Source organism: Falco biarmicus, chromosome 2, assembly GCF_023638135.1.
Source record: "Falco biarmicus isolate bFalBia1 chromosome 2, bFalBia1.pri, whole genome shotgun sequence".
Classification (NCBI taxonomy): Eukaryota; Metazoa; Chordata; class Aves; order Falconiformes; family Falconidae; genus Falco; species Falco biarmicus.
The window spans coordinates 27,296,209-27,319,177 of NC_079289.1; the positions used below are offsets into that span (position 1 = coordinate 27,296,209).

The 22,969-nt window shown below is 44.9% G+C and overlaps 2 protein-coding genes across 3 annotated transcripts in view; one reads left to right on the forward strand and one right to left on the reverse strand.

The window, feature by feature from the left end:
* Positions 1-22,969, forward strand: part of RFXAP (regulatory factor X associated protein) — a 249,255-nt gene that overhangs the window by 20,456 nt on the left and 205,830 nt on the right. The gene's annotated exons all lie outside the window — the stretch shown is intronic.
* Positions 1-22,969, reverse strand: part of SMAD9 (SMAD family member 9) — a 43,363-nt gene that overhangs the window by 8,410 nt on the left and 11,984 nt on the right. The window contains exons 2-6 of one of the 2 annotated variants that reach the window (XM_056328010.1): positions 20,296-20,926; positions 13,390-13,647; positions 10,432-10,542; positions 8,431-8,652; positions 3,211-3,467 (exon numbers count right to left, since the gene is read on the reverse strand). In XM_056328010.1, coding sequence (XP_056183985.1) covers positions 3,211-3,467; positions 8,431-8,652; positions 10,432-10,542; positions 13,390-13,647; positions 20,296-20,707 — 1,260 coding nt within the window. In that variant the 5' untranslated portion in view covers positions 20,708-20,926. Of the gene's footprint in view, positions 1-3,210; positions 3,468-8,430; positions 8,653-10,404; positions 10,543-13,389; positions 13,648-20,295; positions 20,927-22,969 lie in introns of both variants that reach the window. The other variant, XM_056328009.1, reaches the window with a different exon arrangement.

Here is a 22,969-nt window from a genome sequence, read left to right on the forward strand (position 1 = left end):
CGAACCAGCAGTTCCCGTGCCTCGAGCGGGCACAGTATCTGCTCGTTAAGCAGGCAGCCTGGTTCCACAGCTTTGCAAGGCATCCAAGTCACAGTGCAGTCTCACAGCTCACCGGCTGTCTCACTGCCAGAACGGAACATGGAGTTCTGCAGGGCAACGTGCAAAACGCCATCCCGCTGCAGGATGAGGCTCTTCACTTGTGGGCCACTGCTCAGAGAAGCTGAGCCTTACCTATCGTTATGCTAGTCAGGCAGGTTGACAGTCTTGTCATGAAAAAAGGACACAGAGGCATATTAAGACTGATGCCTGCCTAAAGGTACCTAAACTGTAGAGTGCTGACCAACGCAGACAACCGAGGCTGCTAGAACCCACTCCTCCAGACTATCAGCTGCAAAACTAGGATTAACACCAAAACTAGGTGCCATAATAAGTGGTCTGGATAAAATCCATTTCTGCTTAATGAAGAAAAGGGGGAAGAAAGCACAAGAGCCCCACGGAAGCCCAAAGAGTGCTCTCAAACAGGCAGCATTCTTCTGACCTGCAGAGCACTTTTCAGGCTAGAAAGGGCCTGTGTTCGCAGTCACCTCGGATTAATGTTCTGGAAATACTTGCACAAAATGCCACCCTTCAAATCAGCACTGTCAAACTTCTGAGTTTGTGGAGTCTTAAGGACTCAGCTGCAGTGAAGGAACACGGCCAGAAGGGCAGGTGCTGGTGCACCTCTGCTGACTGGCGGAACAGAAAATCCGGAGGACCAGAAACTCCAGGTTTGCAAGCGCAGCCTGGCGGGTTTGGAGGTTCGGAGGAGCCGGGCAGCCGGCGGTGGGCTGCCATCTCCCTCTGCTGGCAGCCGCCACGCTGCCGCCGCCTCACGCTGCCGGCTGGAGCTCGCCGCAGGGGCGATGCCGCTGCTGCGGAGGGAGACAACGGCCACCCTGCTTCGGTTATCAGCAGCAGTGCTCTGTGGGTGGAAACTGTTTTACTCACATAAAACTGTCTCACAAACAGTTTTATGTGAGTAAAACTGATACTCACATTTGCCTGAGGGCTGAGCTCCTCCCAGCTGCTCCGAGGGCACAGGAAGGGTATCAGAGGGGACAGGACCTTCATCACCCATGGGACCGTGTCCTGCCTCCAAAAGATGATACAGCCCTGGCAAGTTTGTCATGTCTTGGTCCCCACCCCATCCCTTTCTCCCAGCTGGTAGCTCAAGCATTGGTGGGGTAGGAGGCAGTCTTGAGCGCTTGGGTTCTGTCTGCCCTGTGGGCTGTAGGTGACCAGCAGCATCTGGACACAAATCAGGGGAGAAGCCACAAGACTGTCTGTCCTGCACCTGGGAACTCTTGGTGCGTGGCTGTGACAACATGCTCCTCTGTGCAGCACACACCCAATACCCAGGGCATTCCTGTCCCCAGACCGAACACATCAGGGCTCACACCTTTGGAGAGAAATAATTTGAGAAGACTGATTACAGGAAAGAGTTTTTACAGGCCAGGAAGGAAGGAAGAACCTAGATGAGATTTGCATAGCCATTTTCCAAAGGTCATGGGAAAGGGTTCAAAATAACTCCTTGCGCTGGTCTTCTGGTACCTGAGGCACTACAGTGGCTGCTATTGTTTCAACAAAGCAAGGTGATAATACGGCAGCAGCATTATTTAGTGCATTAACACCACCATTTCTGCTGCCACGCTGGGCATGAAGGCAGATAACACATCAAAGAGGCTGCCCCTGAGTTGCTGAGATAATGAAAATTTTGCATAACTGGCTACACTGCCTTTACAAACAACATGCCCATTCATGTCTTCCATTAAAGAAAAAGCTGTTTGTTGGGTTTCTTGCTTTCTTTTTTCCCCCTAATGCTTGTGTGTGAACAAGATGTCAATCCCTTCCCCAGACCAAAGCAACAGCATGGTCGTGGGCAGGGAGATTTTGCCTTGGACTCTTGGGAGAGGTTGCAGGGTACTTTTAATGTTCTCAGAGAGTTAAGGAGACAAGTCCCCAAGGATGGCTGGGAAGAGTCAGACCAGAAAGCTATGTGGGACTCAACACATCTGTTTTGCAGAACATAGGGTTACTGGGCTCGAGCCTCAAGCAGTTTTGCAGTATCTTTGACGTGAATTCAATCAGCTTGATTCAGCCATTTGTATAGAACCAAATCTGCAAGACAAAGAGACATACTCAGCCACTTCTTATGGTACCTAGCAGGACCAACTGGCTTTTAATGGTGCAACTTCTCTAGTTTGCAGGCTGAACGCTGCTGCCAGCTCTCCCCAGCAGCACTATAGGAAGTCGTAGCCCATCTGTAAACAGCCTTGAAATACTCACCATTCTCTGGTGTTTAGGTGCTATGATGGCACCTAAGTAAATCCTAAGTACTAAAAGGAGTCAAGAGATCTCATTCTGGTGAGGTGGCCATTCAGAAGATTTAAGAAACTCCCACAAAGACCAATACACCACACACAGAGCAGTCAGACTGCAAAGTTCAGATATGGAAGACATGGGAACAGTAATGGCTTTGGTGGCCTCCTGTCTCTTCCAGATAAGAGGGGGAAGGTCACATGCGCTTTTGGGTTTTGTATTCTGCTTCCAAGAAGCCCTTCTCGTCGTGTGGCTGGCCAGAGTGGATGTCATTAGAAATTAAGACAATGTCTTGCCAGGGATCAGGCAGGTGACAAACAACAACAATTCCCAGCAAGTTCAGTGGGGGCTGAGGGAGGACTCAGTGTTCCTTGACTGAGACTATACATACCAGACTATACTGTAAATTAGAATAGAGATACAAGGACATTATTTTCAGATCTATGGCTCTACCAAGCTCTATTGCAAACCAGTAACGATAGGAGAGATCACGACTGCCTAAGATATGTGCTACAACATTTACATGTTGCTAAGCCCCTCCAAGTTGACCTTTTTATGCAATCAATAGGGGAACACCGCCACACAATCTCTGCTTATTTTCCACAAAAAGCCTACAGAATGCCTAATTTTTGGAATCTAAGACACTTCCAGGTTGACCACAAAAGCTACCGATTTTAAGCACCTAGAAGTTTAAGGCAATACTGGAAAAAAGGCAGTCTGAATTGCTATTTGCAAACTGGGTGTCTAAATCCCCACTTGGGAAGGATTTGATGGGGTCCAGTTTTGCACCAAAGCTAGCAAGTGATGTGATTTGCCTTTTCAGAAATGCAAGAGAAAACAATGAAAACTTACTTTAACAAAGCTCATTCGAATAGTACACATCTTGGTCAGCTCATACACCACTTCAAAACCGTGATTGACTGACTGAGCAAGCAGCTGGGCAAAGAGCTGGTTGTTGAAGATCTTGAGGCTACAGCCACTGGGGATCTTGCAAACAGTGGCTGGGTGGAAACCATGCTGGTAGTTACAGTTGCGGCTTTGCACAAAAATACTGCTGTCACTGACACATTCGGCGTAAACTTCTCCACCAACATAGTAAAGATGAACACCTTGAAAAAGGAAAAATAACGTGTATTATTTCTCCATTGTTCACAACACACTTTATACCAGTAATTCTTTAACTATTTTACTGGTGCAGGCATACAAGCCCATGATCATTCCAGGCACTCAGTGCTTATATGCTGACTTTCAAAAGACAGTAAACTGTGTGCCTATCCATCTATCTGTGCAACAGACCCACCAACGTCAACAGATAATCTTCTTAACTGGTCTAGGAGAAAAAAGTCTTGGCACATGATGTTTTTCTTTGTCAGTGAAGGCTGGTATACTTCTTTAACCCAGCAGCATAGTACTTTATGACAAGACACAAATATCACAGAATCACAGAACGGTCAGTGTTGGAAGGGACCTCTGGAGATCATCCGGTCCAACCCCCTGCTGAAGCAGGTTCTCCTAGAGCAGCTTGCACAGAGTCATGTCCAGGCGGGTTTTGAATGGCTCCAGAGGAGACTCCAGAGCCTCTCTGGGCAGCCTGCTCCAGTGTTTTGTCACCCTCAAGGTAAAGAAGTTCTTCCTCATATTCAGATGGAACTTCTTGTGTTGCAGTTTGTGCCCATTGCCCCTTGCCCTGTCACTTGGCCCTACTGAAAAGAGCCTGGCCCCATCCTCCTGACACTTGCCCAAAGATATTTGTAGACACTGATAAGGTCCCCTCTCAGTCTTCTCTTCCTCAGGCTACACAGGCCCAGCTCTCTCAGCCCTTCCTCATCAGGGAGATGCTCCAGCCCCCTAGTCACTCGTAGCCCTCCACTGGGCCCCCTCCAGCAGTTAGTTCCCTGTCTCTCTTGAACTGGGGAGCCCAGAACTGGACACAGCACTCCAGGTGCAGCCTCACCAGGGCAGAGTAGAGGTGCAGGATCATCTTCCTCCACCTGCTGGCCACGCTCCCCCTAATGCACCCCAGGATCCCATTGGCCTTCTTGGCCACCAGGGCACACTTAAATAATTATGCACAGATAAATATCAAACATCTGTCAACCATATACAAAACATGGATAAAACTGTCAGAGAACTGACAAATCTGTTATGTATTACACATCTAAACATATTTTCTTTTTTGAGCACATGCACACTGACCAAGATCCACTTCATTGCACGCTATTTTTTTACTACAGGATCCTAACTCATACAGTTCAAACACAGCATGGTGTATACTTAAAATAGCTTTTCTGTATTTTGCTTTATCCACCACATCAGGATCATGAATTTGCATTTACATGATGTGATTTACTCATCAGATCCTGTTCCAAGTGACCTTGGAACCTAAAAGACTGAATTCCTTCAGGACTTTTCCGTGCTCAAGTGACTTACCAATGCTAACTCCCAAATTTTTACCGTGCCTTGGGGAAATGAAGATGGATGAGCTTCTGTCCATTCAAAGACTCTGGTCCCCCCAGGATGTCTGCTTGCATGAAAACATACCTAAATTTATGGGAGAATTTACCCTAGCCCAATTCAGCAACCTTAAAGGTAGGAATCTTGTCTAAGCTAATTGTGTAGATGTCTTCTCTAGTTGACAGACGATGAAAGGCACTGTGACCAGATGATTCACTCCATCCGCTACAGAGTGCAGGCTCACAGCCAGCTTAAACTGATGGAAGTCTGTGCAGGTGCTGAAAAGGCACTCTCATTCCCTGCTCCTGCTGCTTCTTCCCACACCTGCTTTCATGCCAGAAGCAGTGGCTGGGGATTGGGCAGCCATCCAGATTGAGGAACTGAACAAGCTAATAAACTTAAAAACAAACAAAACAAAACAAAAGAAGATTTATTTGCAGTGAGATCTTCATCAGTGCAAGCATGGCAATGGGGACCCAGACTGCTTAAATGTGAGCATGAAACCACACCTCGAAGGGGGCCAAGTCATCCTGTGAAGATGCCTAGACATTCACCCTTCCCATGGCTAGATTAGATGAGATGAACCCCTCCCATGGCCGAGAAAGGTGGAAGAACTCAGTCCTTTGTTCTCATAAAAACCACCACTAAATAAAAATAAAATCCTCCTCTCTATTCCCAGGTATGGCATTCAAGCCCTTACATACAAATGCACATGTTCACAGAGTCTCAGAGGACTGCCTGCAAAGCTAGTGATAACTATGCTTTAATGTTTCAGTTGTAATTAGTTTTAGTCCCGTTGTCTTTCATACAAAAAAGCCTGGTTACATATTCCCAGTCTGTTCATCATTCTGTGGTCATGACAGCAAGGGGCAGCAGCATATCCTTAAGCCAAAAGCAGCCTCTAAACAGAAGTGGGAGAGGCTCAGGCAAAAGCAGGTTGAGTGGGAATGGAATCTGGGAAAAATACGCTCTCCCATAGACTTCCAGGGTGACTCAGACAGGAACCTTGAAGTTTGTCTTCAAGCCATCGCTTGACTTTTACTTCTACGCACCCACGAGATGAGGTGTGAGTGGCAGGGGTGCGGCTCAGAGCACACACTAGCACTGCACCGGGAACATGGGTGAGATGACAGCTCCATTAGAGCAGTCGTCAGCTCCAGTCCAACTGCACCAAGCTTTACAGGGTGTTGCACGTTGTGACAGCTATTACTTGACCCATGTCTGCCTTCCCTTCTGTGGAAGACAGATAAAAGGGAAGGACTGAAAATGCAAAGGTCGTAGCTGACCTTGACGGAATCCATATAACTTTCCAAAATAAACAGATAGAGTAAGAACACAGGGTAGGGAGAGAAGCATAAGGACATAAATGTTCACCACGTTTCAAATCTTCAGGTGTGATTTACGGTGACCACACTTCTGGGTGCTAAGGTGAAAAATTTTAAAGGCTGGATTTTTAGAGTACATTGAGTAACCCAACTTCTGAACAAAAAGAATGCTTTCAAAGGCATTGCCCAAACTGTGTACTATCTATAATAATGAAAACACCAAAGTCACTTCTGAAAGCAGAGGCTACAATTTGCTTTTTCCTTGTGGACTTTTTAAAAGCAATAAATACAGCAGTAATGAAATGTCAGTGTGCATTTCCATTCTTCTGGTATTCATCCACCAGAGACGAGCACCCTCAAGCAAGCCGAGCAGATGAATACATATTTGTAGAAGACCAAATCAAGGGTCCATATGTTTTAGTGGGATTTCATTGCTCTCTGCAGAAACTGGAAACTCAGCAGCCTCCAAGTATCAACATCTTTTTGACACTCTGATCAGAATTCCCCTTTTTGCCCTTGAAGTCTTGACTGCTGAAACAGGTCCAAATGCTAGTAGATGTTGCATTGTGTTCTGGATTGTTTTTAGCTTTGATGTGGTATTTCCAGGAAACCGTTTCACGCTGATACACTAGATGACAATTCAATCACATATCCTTATCCTACTGAGTTAATCTTGTTTACTCACTCTTTTTTCTCCCCTGTTAACATGTGACAATTGTATCCATTTCAGTAGCTTTCATCTGTCCAGCATGCCTTTGAACTACATGCTTTTGGAACTGCTCTGTGCTCTTCTGCAGGCCTGTACTGGTGCCGCTTCTACTCCACTTGAACATGTTCTGTTAAGATTTGCATGAACAGGGAACACCAGTAAAATTAAGGATCTCTGATACACTGAGCTCCTCTCTGGGCAACCCGCTCCCTTCCCTTGGGCAGATTCTAGTGTAAGACTTTAAAGGACTTTTAATCAATGACAGATCTTCAGGTTTGAAAGGATGAGGTCCATTAGCATTTACCTCATTTTCTTTCTGGTCTGCCTCTTCCTCTTTTTGGGCAGAAAGTCACAAGATGCAACATCCTCAAATGACAGCTTTGACTGGAATCTTTTGTCATTCTTCTTTTAGGGCTGGGCTCAGCTTTGATCTACAGCCCTCTGACAGCTTATGCTGATAAAGAAGCTTTGCTTTACTTTCTGAGTAGGTTAGAACTAGATGTACAACTCATTTCCACCCCTCACAACAAACTACTTTGACAGACACTTGTAGTATCACACTGGCTTCACACAGTGCATCTGCAACACAAGTGCTTTCCCTTCTGGAGAAAAGTGCAAGAGCTAAGTACAGCATCTGCTGCACTAGCCTTCAGGTTTACTGTTTGCAAAAACTATGTCACACTTGTCTCAGAGCTTCCTCATACTCCGTCCTTCAACACTAGACTATCAAGAGCCAATTAAAATACTGCTCTAGGCCTGGGAAATGAGGTGAGGTTGACAAGATAATAGGAGTGAAACAATTAGAGTTAATTAGCCCTGTGGGAAATCCATTCCCAGGCAGCTACTGGTGAGAGGCTGGGTTGGCAAGATAATGAGTCTAGACTGGATATACCAGAACAGGCAAAGCTTCACCTGCACAGGGAAGTGGCCGGTACAGGACTCCTGACTCACCGCCACAAACAACAGTAAGTTCTGGGAGAATATCAGGCCCTACACAGCCCCGGAGAGCTGGGACGGAGTGTGTGCAGCCACGTATGTCCAGGTGGGGTGTACAAGCGAGTACTGCTGGAGGGAGAATCCAAGATTTAGTTTTACTGGCAAGAAGCTGACCAGGAGGGAATCAGACTGGTAAGGGGGGGAAAGCTACAAAGGCAGCTCTGGTAGAGTTCTTCAGCTAAGTAACTCAACTACTAAGTGTTTCATCCATCTCCCTTTGTTATTTGGTGGGAGGAGAACCAGCCCTGAGGCACCAGCAATTATCCTTTTAGTGGCATTTCAATGGCAATTTTCCCAGTTGCCAGAAGCTCTAATAAATAAAATGAAAATACATACTGCTAAATTAGAACACACAACTATAAACAACATTTTTCTCTTCGCTGGCCAAGTAAATAGCTTTTGTAAGGAGCTACTCTGGTGATTGTTATTCAGTCAGAAAAGAATTGGCTGCTTTTCTTCTATTTCAGAAGTAATCTCAGAGCTCTGGTTTTAAGACAAGCATACCTGACAAATCAGCGAGGTTTGTTAATGCAATGCATGGTTCTTTCAAGCTCTGAATACTCCTGAGGAGAAGAGGGTTCCTCTTACCTTTTCCTATGTGTCTCCTGGTGTTTTCTATAGTAGAGTTGCGGTTTACATTTGAGAGCAGTCCCAGGCAGAACCTGTTTTTGTTATTTGAGGGATCTGTAAATCCATCTATAAGGATACTTCGAGAGGAAGCCTGGAAAGTCTCCCCTACCCGGTTGTTGAGTTCATAGTAGGCAACTGAGCACCAGTGTTGGGGTTCCTCATAGCAAACAGGCCGAAAGTCTGTAGGAAATAAAATTAATCAGCTGCTCAGGTCTCACTAATATTTTTTAAACAATCATTCTCTGTTTTCTTTTCTCCCTCCCTCCCTCTCCCACCCACCCCCCCCAGCTCTTCATCTAAACAGTCACTTATGTCACGCTTTATCTCAAAGGCAACTTCTGTTTCTTCTTAATTTTATGACTGAAGACCCAAACATGCAAAGGGCTGGTACACCAGCTTAACTCTAAGCCTATGAGGAGTCCCACTTGCTCTTAAAAGTGATAACTCCACTGCATTAAATTAAGCATATGCTGACATTCCTTGCTGATCCGGGGCTCAATCTCTACACTGAAAATAGTAAGGGATACATCTGCTCTGCACACCAGCAGGAGCTAGGGATGACAGATGAGCTCAAAGCAAGTCAAAACTGAGCCAAGCCTTCAGCCTAATACCAAACTCTGAAGTAATCAATCATTCCCCCCAGTTTTTTGCATGCTTTGGGGCTTTCCACTTCCACGTGAGACCACAAGCAGAAATGTCAGCAGGGTCATTTCTTTTGGATCTACCCCTGCCCAGGTTTTCTAACTCAGAGACAGCCTCAAAAATGTAACAGAATCTCTGAGCCTCATTCGTCCACAGGAATTAAAGGGAAACCTTATCCTGCCTGCCCACCACAGGCATGTGAGCCCCCCTGCCCCCAGAGCACCTCTGTGAACTTCCAATGAATATTCACTGGGGCAGTGATCAGGGATGGTAAACTATGCTAAAGAGATCAAATTATTTTGACAATTTATTTAAAAGTACTGGTGTCTGATAGCTACTTACTATCTGGCCATTTTGTGTACCCATCTGCAATTAGCACTATCACCCTCATCTTCCTTCTGCTCCAGTTCTGTGATAGATACATGTTCCTCACCATTTCAGAAGGCTGGCATTATTTTTTTAATGTGTATGTGTGTGCACAGTGTTCAGTCCTCATGCCATAAAGAACGTATGTTTAGGACTACAATATGCCGGACTAAAAGAACAACAGTGATTTTTCCTTTGCTAAGAACGAAGCCAAAGGAAAACTCAGTAGAGGAACTCCATTTCACCTCTGCAGCCATGGGCTTTGAATGGTGGAGGCATCATCTGCCAGCATTAGTCTGGAGGTAGCAGAGACCATGCTGGTGAGGAAGTGGCTTTGAGAGGACTAAGGAGGATCCATACCCTTCTACCCTGACCACCCAGGCCCTCTCCCACTGAAGCATTCTTATATGAGAAGAAAAGAGTCTGGCCTTCTGTAAAAATGTCTTTGCACTGCACTAGAATATGAACTTTTCTTCCCTACCCAGCCAGTAATGTAGCATTAATACAAAGGTGGCAGTAAGAAAGGACCCAAACACAAGGCTTTAAAGTACTTGAAACCCAGAACAGATGGTGATAAAAGAAATCAGTTCTGATATTGGTAGTGCTCGTGTGTTGTATAGCCTTACCATCCCTGATTTGATATCTTTGTCTTTACAACATAGATAATAGTGTTTGCCTTCAGTAACAGCTTTCTAACTGTAATAGTCCATGGATGCAAATAAGGTCTAAACTCTGTAACTTTGCACGTAACTCACTGAATTCTTAAATCAACCTATTCTGCTAGCTAATGGATGGGTCTAGTACACAGCCTTACTGCAAAAATGTCTGAAACCTAACTTTAAAGATCACTGAACCCCCACGTTCAAATAAATTTTTTTTTGCTTAACAGTTTTTCTTTGAAGAATAGTACAAATAGTTATTTACTTTCAGCTTCTCCATCGGCAGATTTACCTCCATTGGGCAAAGACAGCACTAATTGACTTTCAGCTATTGCATCCATTGATCGCCCATTGTGGGTTCCTGGAGGTTCTCTTGCATGGTAAGGCGGGGGTGGAGTTTCCACTATGAGAAAGGAAAGAAAGAAAAGGCAGAAAATACACCTAAGTCAATACATTGGTAAACTCTTCTGGTTTTCCTGGTGCAAACTTAATCTCCTTCAGCTTTGTTTAGTTAGGAAGGGCTAGAAAGCAAGCACAAATCTGAACCTGCCCTTCCTTCAGTCTCCAGATTAAGAGCATTACATGGCCAGGGAGGATGGTAAGGAAGGGCTGTCATGCAGCTGGACATGCTGCACTTGAAAGAGGGAGGGACGGTCACAACAGTGCCTCAGACCCAGACCAGTGCCTAGTCAGGCTCCCTGTTAACACCCATTGTAACCCTAAGAAAGTAGCACAGTTTGATCATTCAGCACCAGACTTCTCTCACAAATTTAAAACTTGAAGAGGATGATTTAAGAGTAGAAGCTAATTTTAACTGATCCTCTGGGAGAAAGTTCTTTTTCTTCACAGGCTGTTGAAAAAAAGCCTATGGGGAGCCTTTAGACTGTAAAGTCAGACTTGGCAACACTCCCTCCAGATTTGTCCTTTTTACCTCTGTCCTACAAGGGAAGGCTGGCCCTCTTCTGGTTTGTTCAGTCTCCCATCAAAGGGCAATGGATGTGAAGAAAAAATAAGGAGAAAAAGTATCAATTCACAACCTGCCCAGCTCCTGTTTGTTTCATTTATGGCACAGTAAGCTAGAAAATAGTGGAGATTCTCAAGAAAGACAGGAGGCTTTAGAAAGCCAAAGCAAAAGGGGATTTATTTTCATATTGGAAAATGTCAACATTCACTGCATAAGCACTAAAAGCATGTAGTTTTATTCATTTGAACAGAAACTCAGTGGGCTTACGTGTAAACGACAGCCATATACAAGCTTACGGGACTAAGGGTCTCTTTAAGAAGACCATGGTTTAACTTGGTTCCAGGCTGAAATTCCCACTTGTGTTTGGGGTCTGTTGGCTGGCCCTCAAAACAGAGCAACCTCATCCACAGTGGGTAAATGTGGACTGTCTCATAAGACAACCATTGATTCTTCCAAGTAACTACTGCACAAAAATGTTATTCTGCTTAAGCATTGTTCAGGATTTAGGAATTTCATACACTGTATGATATTTCTAACATATACATGACACAACTCTCCCACAGAAAATGCAATTAGCTAGAACAGTAAAACAAAACTGAGAAAGAGTGGGAGAGAATACAACTCACAGAAAGGAGTATAATGTGGTTATCCAGGTATTTTCGATGTGTACACCTAAGCTAGTCACCATAAACTCTCCTTATACTCACTAAAGAAAAATAGGCACCTGTGGACACAGTGCGTCTCAGCTACTTTAGACATATAACTTAAGATGCAATGAATCTTGTTCTAGGAGTGTCTGTTTTCCTCCACTGATTACAGACAGAGATGTAGAAATTTGCATTGTTGACATCTATATTTGGTCACACCAATCCCACTCAAGGTTCTTGATGTAACTCCACTTTGCTTTAGATAGTCTTCCATCCCTGATTATTACACAGGCAAATTATGTTTATCAGCATGCCATGTGCTGCGATATACCGAAGCTCAGGTTGAGCCACTTCCAATTTTAAGTAGCTTTGCGAGGTCCCAAGTTCAGTTAAATGCACGAGTCAGAATCATTACATAGTTGGAATGGGCCTGATTTACCTGTCAGGACCAGCTCCACTGAATCTAGCTTGGTTACACAGAGGTGAAAGAAAAAGATGGGGGAAGACAAACAAGTCCTACTACTTGCTGAAATGTTTCTATGTTGCTAAATACGATTTAATCTGAAGTATAGATCTAGAGAAGAAATAAATGAAGGGCCATTCAATGAATGGAGAGGGAACAAAAACATTACACTGTGTTGAAACTGACCAGCTTAAAAGGAGGTTCAAATACTACAAATACCTTGTGTAAATAAACATCTTTCTTGCACTTAAAATCAAAATAGACATATCATTAAGGACATGAATTTAAATGCTTCGTAGTCGAGACATTAAAACATAAAAGCTACAAAATTCCAACCTGAATTCATCTTTGCAAAAAAGCTGAGATCATTGAAACTATTTAAGAGTTACAATAAAGTGCAGAAGTGAACTTGAACCATGTTTTGATATTAAAGCTAGCTCTCAGCTGTGTTGCTTGACATCTTTTTGGTATATTTAAGAGCAAAAGCATTAGTTAAATTGTCAGGTAATTAAAGCAGTACTTTGTAAGGAGTTCACAATGCAAACAATCTAAGTGACATAACCCTGATGCGGATCTGATAAAACATGTTCCAAAGACATATAAATTTGCCTGGTGGCTTCAACCAGGCCAGATTGTTAAACACCTTAATTTCCTGAAGTTTATATAATCAGTAGGATCACCATTCACTAAAAAAATACTTCTGTGTACCAATTTCTCCATTTTATCCTGTCTCTCTTGATGGAGTTTCTAAATGTCCCTACTCTGACCATTGCTATTAGAGGTGCCTAACTTAGGTGTTGCAAGTGCTCTTTTCTGTGGCTTGTATCAGAACCTTGGATGGGCAGCTTCAGGTAGAAGGTGGCCTGGCACACCTGCTCCTCTCCTCAACTTTCCCCTTGGATTTTCATCCAGTAATCATGATTCCTTTAGGAGTGGCACTTCAAGGCACTTCTAGGAGTGGGATGACTACAACTTTTAGTCCCTTGAGCATCCATCAGAAGAACTGGGAGACAATACTATGAGACAGTTGCAAGAAATCACGTTCCAAATCAATTCTGTCCAACAGCTCAATCTGTAGCTACAGCCTGTGGGGAGCACACAAAATTGGCACCTGGCCCCAAGCCCTGGAAAGAACCTTGACTGCCTCAGTCAGGATATCTGAAAGTTCATTCTTACCCGTGAGCTGATAGGGACTTCCTGGTCCAGAAGAACTTCCTGGTGAATTGGGGTAGCTGATGCTGTTAGGTGACTGGGAGAACATGTGGCTGGGTGATGATGGGAAAGGGGTGCATGGAGGATGCTGGAAAGAATCAGGATAGGTGGCATTGTGCGGCATCAGCGGCTCACTGTGCAGAGAAGTGTTTCGAAACTTGGCAAGGAGGCTGAGGTGAGGGTTAAATTCACTGTGTCTTGGAACGAGTACAGGAGGTAGGACTGAAGATAAAAACAAGAACAGAAAAAAATGGTTAAAACTGCACTCTTGAAAGTGTATCTCTTTATAAGTTAAAAAGAGGTATATTCCATTCTCCCCAAGTATTGCTGTCTATATATAAGTCATGGAAGGGCAACAAACGTCCATGAACAAGAAGCAAGAGCTGATTCTTGAGCCTTTTCTCTCCAGATTTACAGCCAGTTGCAGCAATTCCATATGCAAAAGATGGACTCATTCCTGACTTGAGCAAGGTACCATAAAATCCACAGGTACGGCATGCGCACATGGCCCTCACAGAAATGCAAGTGGCACATTTCTCCCTCTCAAAAGTACCTTTTCCTTCCTTCCTGAAAGACTGAACATCAGGAGTTTGCTACATACTGTCACCAGGATTTGCCAAAACCACAGCCAAGTTTATTAAAAATTAATAGTGCTCTGCAATACACTGCATATTTTACTACCAGTGTTTTACTGATGGACAAAAGGAAGCACAGACCTGAAGCCAGACACCGGATTTAAAAGGTTTTCAGGTACCTGAAAATGCTGCCAGCCAGACAGTGGGATCTTTAAAAGGAAATGTAAATGGCAATTCACATATTGCAGTAATATTAATTTAGCCCTTGCAATATAGTTAGAAAAGATCTAGCATGAGGAGGCAAATGTCAATGGTTGGTAGTTAAGACATGAAAAATGCGGGTTAGAAAACTGAAATCCAAACTCATCCATGTAAAAATTGGTCTAATAGAAGATGTCTCCTGTCTTCATGACCTCTCTTCACTTGCATCTCATACTGTCAGTGCTGTTAACAGCATTCCTGCATTGAGAAACAAACCTAAAGTTGACCCAAATTATTTTGGAATTTGACGTATCAGGAGGGAGAGCAGAACTGGAGTCAAAACACTTTAGGAAACCCGATTAGTGAGTTACTTATGAAGATGCAGCCCTAGGCTAGAACACAGAGAGGCTTGCTGGATAGTTCTGCATTTGGGAGTTCAACTTCAGTCTTTAACTGGGTACCCCGTAGTCCCTGGGGAGAGAACAGAGCCTACAGTGGGCAATCCATGTACCCCAAGATTTCCTGATCAGTTATTAGCTCACATAGTGCCTAATGATCTTGGTTAAGGCCTTAAACACAGGTAGGGAGAATGAATCCCCATTTACTGTCGTGCAGATCTAAAAGCCACCAGAGAAGATAAGGAAGCAATTTGAGTTATTGTGACAAAGATGGATTGTCCCAACACTAGGAACAATTCAGCAGGCTTGTATTGATCGACTTAGTGTCCAGAGTTTCTCTGGCCTAAAACCCAGCAGCATGTCATCTTTCAGTCTATCCTTACTAGCTTACGGAAACAAATAGCAATTTGTGCTCTTGGTTATAAATGCTGACAGGAATGCATAGTTTAAACGTGTTTTAGCATATTGTTTGGGCCCAAAAGCTCTGTCTAGGTAAGGTCAATTCTTTTTAGGTAGGTTAGCTAACACCTTCTAATTACGGTGAACTCTCATTTATCCAGCATAATGATAAGAGTGGAATAATTGCTATAAAGCAAATAATGTACAGATAACGCAAAGCACATGCATGAGTAGAGGCTGTAGGAACACCCTCCTTGGAGCGCACCCTCAGCGCACGTTGATGGCTCAGAAAGCTGGGGCAGTTTAAGCAGGAGGAGGAGGACCAGTACCTGGTACCAACAGCAGCTTTACAGCTTCTTGCTTGATGTAGCACTATGCTGGCAGCTGGAGCAGGCTTAAACCACACTCCCGCTCACCCACTGGCATATACCATCTGGGAATTTGCTGGTCACCATGAACTAGAGAACTAAGCCCTAAAAACCTACAAAAGATTGGACTGATGACAGGGGGGTCACTGCAGAAGTTATCTTCCTACCTGCCTGGAAACACAGGCACTGGGATACCTGTTAAGAGACTATACGTAGACCCTTCTCTGGCCAAATGCATTTCTAATTAGCTTGTGGCTGGCACAAGAATGCTGCTCTAGAAGCTGCTTTCTTTCTTTCTGCCTTTGATATGCTCCTACCTGTGGGATGAAGCCAGCCTCTCAAGTCCTTTGGGAGAGAAAAGTTGTTCTGCATCTTTACCACTTCCTTAGCTTTTTGGATTTTCTAGACTGTCCAGGTAGGACTCATACAGGCAATACAGGTATTCACATCTGAGATGCCTTGCCCAGTCCCACATCCCCCCCCCCCCCCCCCCCCCCCCCCGGATCTCTTCATAGCCACAGGAGAGAAACAGACTTTTACTGCTCTCTCTATATATGTTAATCAGCTCTATACCAGGACAAGATCAGCACCACCACTGCAGATGTGGTTTTGGTGAGGTGGCTCCCTCCCATCCCATGCTCCCGTGAGCAATTCCAGGCTGTGAGCTGCTGTTGCTTCTGGAGTTTTCCTCTGCTGCTCCAAGAAACTGGTATGATGCTTGCCAGGTCTGCCGCTGCTCAGCCAACTCTGACCCGCAGCCTTAGAAAGTGGGGAACCGGTGATCCTTTCTCACCCAGCAGAGGTGCTGAGCCAAGGACAGCAGTGCTACAGCTATGCCGTGCAGTGCTGGGAGGCTGGCACCTCGCTGCAGGTACTGCCACTAAAGAAGCGACTTTCTTCAGCCTTGTGAGAACTGAACACAACTCCTTCTCTAAATGAAGGCCAAGAATCTGGATGTGTGAACAGCATTTGCCAGAAAAAGCCTTTGACTCGCCCTGAGTGAGTCAGCAAAAGGAATTTTCAAGCCTTGAACTCCTTCCCAGCTCTGACCAGGGTACTCTTAATTTCTGCTCTGCTGTACAGTTTTTGCCACCTCATTCAATCACATGACTGTGGCTGCCTAGAGGGCTAAAGCCTCTGTGGTGGTGAAAAACTCAGAGATTGTCTTGTTTGTGGCTCAAAACTCCCCAGAGGGCCTTGTTCTCCTTGTTCTTTTGGTTACAGATGTCACTCTCCAGGGCTCAACCACTCTGAAGGAAGTGTGACCAGAGGCACAAAACTGAGTGACTGATTGCATTGGGACCTGTCTGTCCTCCTAATTTACCTGCATTGCTCCACTCAGTGAGGTCCTTTTATTCTACCTGTTATTCTCCACCGAGAGCCAGGGGTGGATCCTTCCTTCTATGTATGCCCAAGTGTTGACGATCTTTGTACAACTGAAGACAAATACAGTCATGTCCTGAGTCCTGCCACTGCTTCTCATGCACTAGGTTTTCTCCTGTTCCCTTTGGCTGCAACAGCTCTTGCTGGAAACCTGGTTGTGCCCAGAGCCTGTGACTAGCCTGTGCTAGCCAGGTGCTAGCAAGAAACCTATCTGCCTCCACAGTTTAATTCTAGGTACAACACCCACATAGTGATTTGTCACACATCAGCCCACCTTTGCAAAGTTTACTACCTTTGAAGAGCTACCCTCCAGTGAGATCCATTTGTTCCCTATGCTCATGACCATTCATAAACACCAAATACATGGCCAACAGTGAGATCATCAGGTGGTCTTCCAGCTGGGAGGCTACCACATCTTAGTTCCACTTGGGCTTAACAACAGCGATAAGCTAGTCTAAGTCAAAAGTTCATACAGGCTCCTGCTGTCTACAGCAATGGTGCATGCTAGAATTTGCTATATCTACACAAGTGTTCTCATAAAATAGGGCACATGTTTAGGCAGCTTCTATATTTTTCTGAAAAGCAGCTTTTCCTGACAACAAACCAGACTTCTGACCAGCTCTTCAAGGCAAAACAGCGAAGGGAGAAGCAGAGTTTAACCCCCATACCTATCTCCTTTAAGCTAGGTGGTCTAGCTCCTCTTCTGCAGTGGGATGTTGCACAAACAGAGGAAATACTTGCTGCTTTTTTTCTAAATGGCACCTGTTGCTCAGCAGACCTGAGAAGAGATCTGCTGAGGACACTGGTAGCAGCAAGAAAAGCTACACATAATCTGTGAAGTATTGGTCAGCATAGACTAGGATGTGGTTGGGCAGCCTGAGGACACAGCAGAAGCAATGAAACCTCTTGAATCTCAGACCAGAGTTTAAAGCTGCTCTCTAGTAACAGAGGTATAGGGATCTGCTAGGCCATTAAAAAAGGGGTGAGGCCCTCCCACCTTTGACGCAACTCATTCACTCTGAATAAAAGTTAAGGATCTGGTCACAGAGTAAGTTGACTTAGCAAGAGACTGCAGTGATGGGAAGTGAGCCCCAAAAGGATGGACACTTGTATGAAAAGAATACTGGCTTGTGGGTTATAAAAAAATGTATTGCTGACTAATTTCATGGGTGGACTCTTTAGCTCCAGAGGTTGAGACTCAGAGAATCTCACAAAAGCCTAAGATCACCAACAGCCAAGACGGAGAAGGTTTCCTGTAGTTAAGAGAGAACTGTTTAAACAGATTGGCACCTAGATCAATTGCTCCCAGCCTTTTCTGTGGTGATCTCACTGCTACCACTTTCTCCTGGTGCTCTTTTCTTCTCTTGCCTCACCACCACCTCCTTGCAGCTTTCTAACTGCCTCTGGCCTGGGGCTGCATTACTGGCACTCGCAGGGGTGTAACTTACCTCTCCTGCTGCTGCCACAGCACACCTGAGTAGGTCATACTCCTTGCTGCACCTCATCTTTACCAGGGAGGTGACTCACTTGTGAGCTTCAGCTTCTAAGCTGTGCCGGTAAAAAGAGCAGTGAGCACAACAGCCCAAGAACAACTCACAGGTCCTGTGGAGAACTGGCACGGCACAGCTTGCATCCTGGCAGCTGCGCCCTCTTTCACCTACAAAACACGGTGGTCACATCCAAAGTGCCCAAAAGTCCCTCCTGGAGGCTAACCCCTGCACCCTGAGGACTGCTAGCCCATGTCAGCCTGCACGGGTCACAGCTGTGCCTGGCAGCACGCTGCCAATTCCACCGTACTCAGACCTGCACCCTGGCCCTGCCTCACTGACCAGTGGAGACGCAGCCGCTCTGCTGTACAGACAAGCGACAGAGGCATGTTCACAGCTGAAACCTTCTGAGTTTCAGGGTCAGAACGACAGGCTTTGGCAGCCGTTTAGCAGCTGCTGGATTATCCCAGTGCTAGCATTTGTCAGCTGGCACTGAACAGATCAGAGGACTGGGGCTGAAAACAGCACTGCGCAGTGCTGTCAGCGACAGCGCGGAGGAGACTCCATTAAATACACTGGAGTTACATGAGAAGAAACGAGAAGACACTAAAGACTGCAGCCTTCAAAGAGAAAGATACACAAAATGGGATATTTTATGAGCATCTTTTCTTGGTTTCTTGAAGAGTTTATTTTAGCAAGGCAGGAGATCAGCTCTTTCCACTGAAAACTGCTGACAACAAACACCACTCACCGCAGCTGTAAAATTTTAGTTGTGACAATGTTTACAGCAGTTCAAATACAACTTCAAAATGACCGCTTCACTGCAGTGGAAGGACTATCAGGAAAGCAGCCCCTGTTGTTTAACAAATGTTAACAAACGTCTTTCCCTTATTTCATCTGTGTGAAAAGAAACATCCCACAGTTCACTTATCTGATCCTAATGTCACCTCAGAGTAAAGTTCATGCCAGACAAAGAGTAATCACAGAATAATAAGTATACACTTACCAACCATATCCATTAGTAAATTAAATTACTGTGATTTTTGGCAGCAAGGGAGAGCTAGGTTAGACATTAGAAATCATTTTGAACTGTAAGGATAGCAAAGCAATAGATTCACTTGCCTGGGGAGGTTGTGGAGCCTCTATCACATGGGATTTTTAGAGCTCATTAGAAAAAGATCTGTCAGGAGTGTACCTGGCAATTTGTTTTGATTTGGGAGTAGGGGCAGAGGAGAACAGGATGACTGTTCAAGATCTCTGCCAGCCCTGCTTTCTAAGATCTCTATAGAAGTCAATACTGAACACTATAATTTTTTTAACAGCTGTTTCATTGACACGAAGCCCAATTAAATGACCCTTCAATGAGGTCGTAAGTTTTCAGTGCTGACGAGGTCCAGCCTAAAGAGGATCATCAGTGGGAAAAATCAAAGTTTTATGGGAACTTGGGGGTTTTATATCACATAACCTATCTATTTAGGTAAGTAAATCCCACTGAAGGCAGGCCACCAGGCATTTTAGAAAGAATCAACTGACCTGGTTTCATACCCACAGCAAAATAAGCCATCTTGCTGCAACTCTAATCTTTGAAAAGAGAGCTTTTTTCCCTGTGGATTAACGAGTCAATTGCTGGTTTTCAGACAATGAGACATAAATCTAGCCAGGGTGGTAAGTCAAGGATGGTGCCTAGTCTTCAAGCAAATGTGCAGCACTTTGTGGGGCGTGGGGAGGGGAGGTTCGGAGGGCAGCCAGCACCCAGGTCCCCGGAAGGGAAGGTCGCTTTCAGCACCCTGGACAGGATCCGGGCACCCTCGGGGGTCCGATGGGACCCAGACCCTGCGCAGACCCCATGGGGTGAAGTGCTCCTCACTCCCTTTCTCACTTCTTGCTGCTGGAGCTGTGATGCCACTGGGCAGGGAAAGACCCCGGAGTCCTTCCGTCAAATGCAGCCTGTCTTTTCAACATTTCAGAGCACAACTTGGTAGGATTCACCAAGACTAGACCTGACAGTGCGAGAGCTAATAACAGAGAGATGCGAATCAATTGTAGATTATATAATTACCTGGGGTTTCCACCCGCCGGTAATGGTAGGGGTTAATGCATACTTCTTTCTGTTTTGAACCAAATGGGAACTCACAACATTCCAGTGGTTTCAACTCATGGTGAGACTGTAAATCAGGCCAGCGCCACACTCTGCAGTATATGACGTGGGGAAGCCCCTTGCGGTGCGACACCTGCAATCGCCCATCCAAGGAGCGTGGGATCGTGACACATTTACTCGGCTGACCTGGGCAGCTCAGAGCCCTTTCCAGTTCTTCCATGGCACCTTTTTTCTTCTTTAACTTCTTCACCAAGGAATCAACAGCTTTTTCTGCCCACTTTTCCTCTTCATCTCCTTGTTTCCAGCCCAGCAGCCTTTTCACTGCAGGGCTGGTGAAGGAGAACAAGGAACTGATAGGGGTGCTGGAGTGCATAAGAAGCAGAGATTACACACAAGTGTCAACGGAAGCACGAATTGCTCTCCTGCCTTGCAAGGCTTGCACCGAGTTGCCACAATATTGAGATGGATGCTTCCTTCAAGGATAGGTTCTTCCACACATACGCTCTTGTAGTCTTAGGCACTGGTTACAAGTAGGCCAGCAGGGTGGGTGGGTCTCAGAACTTTCCAAACATCAAGAAACTGTTGATGAAGCCTGGAATAACAACACAATACATAGTTAGGCTTCACACACTACTTTCATTGTTCCCTCAATAAAATCTTTTGAAAGAGAAATTATTCAAAATGTGTATTTAATTTTCAATGGTTTTCTGTTTGTTTTTTGCTGTTTATTTTGGGTTCCAGCCTCTCCTCCCCACTACCCTCCACACTCATTTTACTCGGAAAGCATTAAGTGTCCAGACACTTCAATTTGTGTTTTGAGTTTAATGCACTAGGCAAATTGTTGCAGGGTTGGGGTTATATTTACTACATAAGAAAATGTACCTTTTTTTTTTTTTTATGCTGGTAGCTGTTGGTACAGCTCAAGCATCTTCTAAAAAATTATATCTGCAATATCAAATTTTATGGAAGTAATGAGCAGAATATTTTTTTCTGATTTCAACTCTCTTTGCCCTTCCAATCCCATTCTACTGTCAAGAGTTGTACAATATTAACTGCAAAATTTATTTAAAATTCAGCTACTCCCAGATTTCATTTAGTGCCTTTGAAAGATCTATCACTCTTCTCTAAGCTTATTTACATTTTCTCACATGCAAGAGAAAAACCTTGTTTGCCTAGCCAGTCTGTTTTGCTCTCTCCGACAATTCACAGTTTTTTGGATGAAAACCACAGACTTTTGGACACGGTTTGTGCTGGATGGATCCTGAGTTAATTCTGCTAGGAGTTGCTACATCTGACAAAGTGCAACAGAAAGAGCTTAGTTCTTGAGGGTTTTTCTTTATTTTTTCTTTATTTTATTTATTTTTATTTTTTTTCATGCAGCTGGAGCCAGTCTAATTTTAGCTGAAAATGACATACTTCCACTGACTGGAACTCTGAAAAAAAAATCCTTGTATGTCAAGCTATTTACTGCTTTAAATATACTTCATGGACCCCCCCCTGTGCATACCAAGTCCTAAGGTCTGAACTACACAGAGGGCACTTAAAGCAGGAGGCAAGGGCAGCTTCCAAATGGATGCCTCCAGAGAAGCAGCCCCATGACTGCCCTACTCCACCCTTGAGGGAGGACTTGGGTCCTTCTTGACCCCACCAGTAAAGGCCTGGGCATAGCTGTCAGCACTGCTCATATGCAGCCACTGAGGAGACAGAGAGATGCTGCCTGTTGTTGGGAGCAGCAGAGCTTACAAACCATACTATTCTGCAGTTTGCTAAAAGACACAGCTTTTGTAAGAGTTCAAAGGGCACCTGGGGACACTGAGTGCAGGCACAGGTCCAACATACTGAGACAGGATGCCAATCCCAAAGACTTGTTCCTTGGCATAGTCTGATACCCTCAGCACCACACACCTCTGGAGCATGCTGCAGGGTAAACACACGTGGCCCAGGGTATCAGAGTCCCTTAGACAACACGCAGTGTTTGCTGAGGATCAATTAATGCCTAGAGCTGTTTTCCTCCTAGCCCTTCTGTTTTGTTCTCTTGCCCATTCTGCTGCACCACTGTGTTACCCTTTAAGATGCCCAGCACCCTGAGAAATGCAGATACATGTAAACGTAAGGAGCTTTTTCTCTTCCTCCATGAGAGCAACAATGATGAGGGCAGGGGCTCAAATTCCCGAAAGCCTTCCACAGAGCTAGGGAGATGGAAGCACTTGGCCCCACAGCCCAAAAGCAACTCTTTGGCATGTCACAAGCCCCAGCAGCATCTGCTATTCCCCCAAGAGATTCATATTCCAAGCACCAGTGAACAGGGGCAAGAAAATATGAGCAGAGGGACTACAAAACTCGGAAGGAAGAGCAGGCATACCTTGCTTCAGGCACCCAACACAGCATCGAACTCTGGCTTATGCAATTTCTACATTATCAATCTATGTGCATGTCCAGTTGTCCTCAGCTGTCGAGGGAGGCTCTTGACAGAACAGGCAGAAATTCCCTCACTCGTGACATTTTCAGCAATCAATGATCGATTCCACAGAACCACCCAAACTTGTCCCACCACACAAAAAGAAACTTCAGATTCCATTTTTTTTACCCCACTCTGTATTATTAAAAATCCAATAACCTGGGGCATTTAACTGGA